At 47.1% G+C, this 8,198-nt stretch overlaps 1 protein-coding gene across 1 annotated transcript; it reads right to left on the bottom strand.

Annotated features, from left to right (window-relative positions):
- Positions 1 to 1,461: 1,461 nt before the first annotated feature.
- Positions 1,462 to 6,237, bottom strand: LOC128048010 (keratin, type II cytoskeletal 6A-like). Its single transcript, XM_052640461.1, has 9 exons — positions 5,698 to 6,237; positions 4,586 to 4,800; positions 4,185 to 4,245; positions 3,949 to 4,044; positions 3,658 to 3,822; positions 3,090 to 3,215; positions 2,048 to 2,268; positions 1,797 to 1,831; positions 1,462 to 1,685 (listed from the first exon to the last, which is right to left on the bottom strand). The coding sequence occupies exons 1-9, from the start codon at positions 6,235 to 6,237 to the stop codon at positions 1,462 to 1,464; spliced, it is 1,683 nt and encodes a 560-aa protein (XP_052496421.1).
- Between the last annotated feature and the right edge of the window lie 1,961 nt (positions 6,238 to 8,198).

The raw sequence follows: 8,198 nt of genomic DNA, 5'->3' as shown, positions 1-8,198 counted from the left end.
AATAGCTCTTTCAGTGTCTTCTGTGACTATTTCTTCACTTTTTGCTGCTGAAAGATGCTCCAGAATCACCTTTGCTTATACTCCTCCCCATTCGTAGAATCAGACATATCTCCTCGATTCTTCAGAAGAGAACTTGCATGGTATTAGGTGGATTCTCCAGAGAAATCATCTGAGATTAAGGCTGTGGACAAAACAGACTGGAAACAATGACTAAATCTCAGGAACACTGCCTGACTCGAAGACCAACCTTGCACTGTATCATGAGATTTCTTTATCCATTCAGAAAGTCAAAGGAAGCCAAGACATGGCTGAGGGAGAATGCAAGGCCATGTCTTTGGAGTGGCAAAGACTCGACCTCTTTGAGTCTCTCTGAGAGGCTTTTGGGGTGAGGAAAAAGGCCTTCCCATTCGTATTTTGTCTCCATACTTAAAAAAATCAGCACTTGCATTTTGTTTCTGAGTCTGTAAGATCCTGAAATTAACCAATGTTTCCATTATTTCTCAGGTGCAGCTTTATTGGGATTCATATCCCAGAAGTACAAGTTCTTGCCTTTGTACTGTTTCCTCAGGATGCATTGCTAAAAGCTTACTTTCAGTTCAGAAGTATATACTTTTAAATTACACCTGATACATGTTGTCAGGCACACTTTTGTGGTCATAACGCATTTTAAAATATAAATCAGACATCTTACACTCTAGTCAATGTTCTTCTGATCTGATTGGACTGTAATATGATTCTCTGAGAAATATGGATGACTACTGCGGCAGAAGGAGGTAGAATCATAGAGACAAGTCAGAGAAACTAAACTGCTGAGACCTCATCTGAGCAGTAAAACCAGACTTTACTGTGATGGACCCAGATCCCTCGCACTCCGCATGCCAGGCTGTTCTCAGGGGACTGCTGGCATCAGGATGTTAAATTGCTGTCTGTTGAAGTTCTCTAAAGGAGGAGCGTGAAGCACATGGGCACTGGGGGTATGCTTCACTCCTGAGAAGGCATTTATCAGATGAAAACCTCAAGATCCATTGGTGACAAAGAAAAGCTATGTGAAACCACACATTATGTGATAAATCTGCTTTATTTAGCAATAGAAGTGAGCAAAGAGCAGAGGAAGCAACACAGAGATACAGACGCTGTACATCAAAGAACCAGTCACTCCTGCTTTCACAGTCACTGAAATGGAGGAACACAGCACCTCTGAGACAGGACTTCCTGGGCCAGTGGAAAGCAAGGAGGATTCCCTGTCTGGACTAGGACCAAGTGGTTAATTTCCAGTGGTGAACAATGGAAGCTCAGGTAGAGCAGGTATTGGCAGTTGGAGATGAAAGCACTCAATAACTTCAGTTCTAACTTAAAATAAGAGATGAAGGGAGTGGAAGAGAGGAAGCAACCAGAGGAGAGGGTGGTGAAACTGGAGAGGGAGCCTGAGACATTGTGGGAGCTTGAGCCCATGACAGGACTTCAGTGCTTGTAGCTCTTCCTGCTGGAGGAGGAGGTGGTGGTGTATTTGATGGAGGAACTGCTGCCCCCACAGGAGCCGAAGCCACCCCCTATGGCTCTGCCACTGCCAGAACTGAAGCCACCTCCAATGCTGTAGGAGCAGCCACTTCCTCCGCCTATGCCTAAGCCACTGCCGAGACCGCCGGCACCACCATAGCCACTGGAAACGGTTGACTGTACCACGGCTGTGAAAGCAAAGGGGCAAGGTCAGGACAAGATGGTGAGCTCACTCTGCCACACAGAGTCCAGTCAGAGGGACACAAGGGCAAGGGATGGGGGCAGGTGAAGGTACTTACAGATGTTGACTTGTCCAGCGCCTTCCCCACTCAGCCTAGGAGAGAGAAGACACAGCCACGATGAGTCCCGGAGCCACAGCTGGCCCCGCATGGGAAACCTCCGTGTGAGGAGAGTCCCCAGGAGCCGCCTTCTCAGTGCTCTTCTGGGAGTAGCACTATGACCACCACTAGAGTGCCTTCCACCTGGGCTCATCGGCAGGACTTCTTGGAGATGGAGCCAGATGGTTGCGGAGGCTGTGTGAGTTACTCACCTGCACTCCTCGCCTTCCAGCAGCTTCCTGTAGGTGGCAATCTCCACGTCCAGGGCCAGCTTGACATTCATGAGCTCCTGGTACTCCTTCAGCAGCCGGGCCATGTCCTGCTTGGCCTTCTGCAGGGCGTCCTCCAGGTCAGCCAGCTTGTTTCTGGCATCCTTGAGGGCCAGCTCCCCACGCTGCTCGGCGTCGGCGATGGCGGATTGCAGGCTGGCGCACTAGAGGGGAGGAGGGCAGGGGAGCCTGAATCTGGACTCCAGGGGAGAGGAAACATCGTTCCACTTTCCCAGTGAGGAAGAGCTCTAGAGACCAGACCTCATGGAAATGAAGGTTTGATTTGTTTCGTCCAGTTTTTCTCAGTGCCGCAAACCTTAACTATTCTAGGAGCACCTTAAGAAAATCTATTCCCTTCTCTGTTAACCACCCTAATGATGATGGGGCTGGAAGATACCACTGCAGACCAAAGACCAGGGGACAAAGGAAGAAATGGACCCATTGACTTGTGTTGAATTATAACAGTTTGGGTAAGTTCATATGGATGTACAATAACTTATACAAAGCCAGAAACATCCTCAGTGAGATGATTTCATCTTAAGCTGTCGAGACTTTGCCTTCCTTCCTCTTCACAGTTTTGGACAACCCTCATTTTTCCTGTGTCTTTTCTCAGATTCTTTTCACAATGAAAATGAGCATATTTGCAGCATATTCTTCTCCACACTTTCTGTCCTAAACTTTTCTTTGTCAACTTGCATCTTGAATTCTCAACTCAATCACTCCCCTTGTAGAATCTCATTTCAGTGCCTCTAGACTGTATCTTTATCCCAGTGACTAGTAGAGATTCGGCCTATCCTGAGTTTGTTTCCTACTCTTGAGTTGGGCTCCATCTCTCTAACCTGGGGAAACTCTCCCAGGGAGGAAATACATGTCCTTCGCTCCCTGTTTTTCCCTCAGTTCCCAGAAATTTCCCACATGATGTTTGATGATACCTGATGGTCTAGGAAGGAAAGGATGCTTTTCTCTTCCATGGTCCCCACTGTACCTGCTTCTTGACGTGGTCAATCTCAGATCTCAGCCTCTGGATCACGCGGTTGATCTCAGAGATCTCCTGCTTGGTGTTGCGCAAGTCATCCCCGTGTCTGCCCGCCGTCACCCGCAGCTCCTCGTACTGTAAACCAGAGGGAGACAAAGTGAGGTCCATAAGCTTCAGGGACACTAGCTAGGCTTTCAAAAAGGAATCTAATAGTTTTTCACAAGACATTTAAAGAAAACTGGTGTTACTATGTCATTGATGCTCTTCACCCATCACACACCATCCTTGGTAAGACCACTGACTGACTGGTTCTCTTCAGGACAAGCCATGTTCTGTACTATTGCTGAGAGTCAACGTTGAAATAAAGCTAAAACAAAGGTCACTCACCTTGATCTACTTTAGCTTTCATCCTAGCTTGGGTTCTTTGACCTACGAGACTTGGGCATAATTACCCAAAAGGTCTACCCTGAGAGGCCCCCACTTCTTAGCTGTAATTTCCCCACTAAGGTCTACAGCCTCATTGATGCTCACAGAGGAGGCACAGGGATTCCTCATCAGCTGCCGCCTCCCCACTCACCTTGGACTGGTACCACGACTCAGCCTCAGCCCGGCTCCTCTGAGCGATCTCCTCATACTGGGCTTTGACTTCAGCGATGATGCTGTCCAGGTCCAGGTTGCGGTTGTTGTCCATGGAGAGGACCACAGAAGTGTCTGAGATGTAGCTTTGCATCTGAGCCAGTTCCTGCAGAACAAGAGATCATCTGACCATCTTTGCTCATGATGTTTAGAGAGGCCCCTACACCAAAGATATTCCACTCTTCACAAATCTCTTTAAAGGCAATGAAACAGAATGTGGAGAGATACTTACAGCATCATAGAAGGTTCTTAGGAAGTTGATCTCATCTGTGAGAGCGTCTACCTTGGCTTGTAGTTCAACCTTGTTCATGTAGGCAATATCCACATCCTGGGGAAGAAGCAAACAGCCTGGGATCAGATGAGCCCTCCTATGCAGTCTGCTCCTGTTTTAGCCTCCTCAGTGATTCTTTTCTCAGAACCCTCTCCTTCAGGAAAGGAGCGTGAACCCCTGATCTGACTCAGTCTCACCTTCTTCAATTTCACAAACTCATTCTCTGCTGCTGTGCGTTTGTTGATTTCATCTTCATATCTGGAATTAAAAGGAATACAATCCAACTGAGTCGGGGTGAAGATGATACAAGAAAAGGCAGCCTGGGATCTCTGCTTCCCACAATGGATACATACAAATGAGACTTTTGCCAATAAGCCTAAAGGTTGTAATTTGTGGTTTCCAATTTCTTTACTCCATTACTCCTCCCATTCAACTTTTATGGCCCTTTTGTTCTTCAGGGTTTGTGTTTAGTAACAACTGTAATGTCATGTCTATTGACATGTTTTCCTAAGAACCATGCCCTCATTTGGACCTGGTCATCTAACAGACTGAAGTGTGGGCTTCAGGAATCTAAGGTGTTTTCTCTCCTGTAACTCACTTGTTCTTGAAGTCCTCCACCGTGTCCTGCATGCCCCTGAGCTCCGAGTCCAGGCGGCCTCTCTCCCCAAGGATACTATCCAGCTGTCTCCTGAGGTTGTTGATGTACTGCTCGAATAAAGGCTCCAGGTTCTGCCTCACGGTCTTGGTGCCCTGCTCCTGCAGCAGGGTCCACTTGGTGTCCAGGACCTTGTTCTGCTGCTCCAGGAATCGGACCTGCAGGAAGACAAGATGGTGATCTGTGAGTTGACACGTCCCTGGGCCAATCTGGTGGTCCTGGTGGTGCTGGGCTGCTCCAGACCCTGTACAGAGGCTGACGGTTCTGCTCCCCTGACTCTTTGGCTTCACACCACACAGGTCTCATGGCCAAGTTTCCCCAGGGAGCTGTCAGATGTTCCCTCCCTCTCACTTATGGAGCCTGTCAGTCAGTGACTTTCAACCCTTCCTGTCTTCCTCTTGACAAGAACAAGCACAAACGTACTTTATCATCGCATTTTTCTCATATTGCGCAGACCTTTTACCAAGCACATGCCTCAGTTAAAGGGATATCAGATGTTTATAATCTAATGATTAGATTCCAGTTCTATTAATGATTAGATTTAATCTTATTTCCCATATAGTGTCCGAATCTGCCTGATACAAAGTCCCTTAATGCTCATTTTCTGGTTCTTAGGTGACTATTTCTATGGATATATACTTGAGTTGTTTTTCCTCAAATTCCCTTTAGTTTTTTGCTTTCTTTCCTCCATCCATCATCCATCTATGACTCAAATGGAGTTTCCACTGCAATACATTTTTAACTCTCTTAGACCATCCAGAAGATCAAGCCATCTCATTGCATTCTCTTATTTTCTGTTCTTTCCTTCAGGATTATCAAGAACTGTGACTATTTCCTTGACAGGAATGGGGCCATGTGAGGGATGAGTAGTTATAAATGATTTCCATCACCATCATCGCCTGGGGTCCACATGTAGCCTGTCCTGCATCCCAGTGGAGAGCTCGCCTGAGTCCCAGCCCCTCTCCCCCGAGTCTCCCCTCCAGTAGAACAGGTCTCTCAGTTGGCTCTCTTGGGCACTCTGCAATCCCCACTGGGGGCAGACGCTCCCAGCTCACCTTGTCGATGAAGGAGGCAAACTTGTTGTTGAGGGTCTTGATCTGCTCCCGCTCCTCAGTCCTCACCCGCTGGATGGTGGGGTCGATTTGCAGGTTGAGGGGAGTCAGGAGACTCTGGTTGACGGTGACCTCTTGGATGCCTCCAGGGGGGATCACAGGGAAGCCATAGCCCCCGTAGCCACCTCCAAAGCCAGCTCCACCACCGAGCCCAAAGCCACTACCAGCCCCAGCACCAAAACCAATTCCACTCCCGGCTCCACCTCCGAAGCCATAGCCAACTCCAATTCTGCCGCCATAGCCACCACCGATGACACAGCTGCCCCCTGCGATGGAGATCCTCTTGGAGCCCCCCAGGCCATAGAGGCTGCGGCTGCCAAAGCCAGCTCCTCCACACACTCCGGCGAGGCCGCCACTGCCCCTGGAGCGGGACAGGGACACGCTGCTGAAGCCAGAGCGGCACACCCCAGGGACTCTGGCTGAGCCGGCACTGAAGCCCCTGCGGCGGATGCTTTGGGTCTTCACGCTGGATTTGCAAGACATGGTTCCGGAAGAAGCAGAGACTGAGGAAGGAGCGAGGGGTGCAGTGCAGGGCTGAGAGGAGCAGGTCTGTAAGTGGAGCTTCGGCAGCAGCTTATATATGGAGAAAATGGGCTGGGCTCAGTCCTGGAAGGTGAGCCTGCAGGTTGGGAAGGGCCAGGCTTCACAAAGAGTGACATCACATCTGGTTTATTAGAAAAGTTATGAAATGTGAAGATTGCATTTTTGTTTTCCTTTAGTCAGGGAAAACTTCTCCTGCCTTCCAGCTTTGATGGCTCTGAGTACAGTAAGACTAGTCTCAACTCAGTGAGCTGGGAGTTAGTCAGCAACTCACACAAAGGTTCTCCATGTAATGCTCATGTGTGAAATGTAGAGTTCTTTTCCCATGGTGTTTCACCCACCAGCCAGAGATCCTGGAAAGCTAAATACGTATTGCTTTTCCTATAACTTTAGTATTTGTCATTAATTAGTGAAGTTAATGTGACTTTTTTGCTCTCTAAAATTTTCCCACAGATAGGAGCATAGGACTGCAATATAAATGAGTCTCTGAATATCTATTATAGGTATTATTATCTATAGATAATAATCTATAGATTATCTATTTTTATAAAAATTATTATCTCATGGTCAGCCTTATTTCTTCTATGCTACCATGCAATTACTCATTAACCTTAATATATGGGAAAGCAATTTCCAGATATCTTGTTATATCTTTAGAATACAATGCAATATTTAAATTTAAATGAGTTACTCTCTAAAATTACTAACAACCATTTATATATCCTTAAACACTAGATGTTCATTAACATCAAGGAGTATTTATTCAACCTTGAAGTACATCTGTGTAATATTCATGTTTTATTTTCCCAAATCAAGATCCTAATAAATTCCATTTATTTTGTGTTTGGGTCATATGTCTTTAATGAATTATGTCTTTATAATATTGCAGGTCATTAAATCTGCGTCCACCTTTCCCCTTACAGTTTATTTGTGACAAAGAAAAAACAGGGTATTTGTTTTCTGCAGTTGTCCCGTCTTGGAGTGTTTAACCTGCATAATCATGTCATCTCGTTTTAGGTGGTCTTGTGTCCTTCGTGTATCCTATGAAGTGACAATTCAAAGAAGTTTAATAAGCTATCACTTTAAATATTACAGATATAAATGTCATAGAGTGTCTATTTAGATGCAGAATATTGATATTAGACATCTCCTATTTATTTAAAATATTTAATAAGTAATACATCGCTGAGGAAAAAATTACATGCTGAAGGCCGTTCCCCAATCCTGTATAGGAAGATCATGCAATATTGACTACTTCCCTGTGTATTCTTGTAGTGACCTCATTTGAATGTTTCTGTGCTTTTCCTGGGGCATGTGTGATGCATATGGCTTTCCAGTGCCTCAGCGGTAAAGAATCTGCTTACAACACAGGAGCTGCAGGAGATGCTAGTACGAACTCTGGGTCTGGAAGATTCCCTGGAGAAGAGCTGGGCAACCCACTCCAGTATTCTTGCCTAGAGAATTCCATGGACAGAGGAGCCTGAGGGGCTACAGTCACTGGAGTCACAAACTGAGAGACACGACTAAAGCATCACATGTGATGCATGTGAGAAGATATTTTGAATATATACATACATATATATGTCGCTGGCTGCAACGGACCGCGCAGAAGTGCCCCGGCTGCAAAGGACCGCGCAGAAGCGCTGCCGAGAGGAGCTACCAAGGTCAGGGGCGGCGACCAAGAGTGCCAGGCTGTGTCAGCACAGGAGCGCCAGAGAGGAGCTACCAACGTCCGAGGTCAGGGGCGACGGCGGAGAGGAGCAACCCTACCTCCAAGGAGCGGCGGATGCGGGGGCGCAGGAGGGCCGAGAGGAGCTACTCCACGTTCAAGGTTAGGAGGAGTGGCCGTGAGGAGATAGCCCTCGTCTAAGGTAAGGAGCAGCGGCTGTGCTTTGCTGGAGCAG

Source organism: Budorcas taxicolor, chromosome 5 (assembly GCF_023091745.1).
Source record: "Budorcas taxicolor isolate Tak-1 chromosome 5, Takin1.1, whole genome shotgun sequence".
Lineage (NCBI taxonomy): Eukaryota > Metazoa > Chordata > Mammalia > Artiodactyla > Bovidae > Budorcas > Budorcas taxicolor.
The sequence above is the reverse complement of the archived record's forward strand: the minus strand, read 5'-3'. Positions and strand labels throughout refer to the sequence as shown.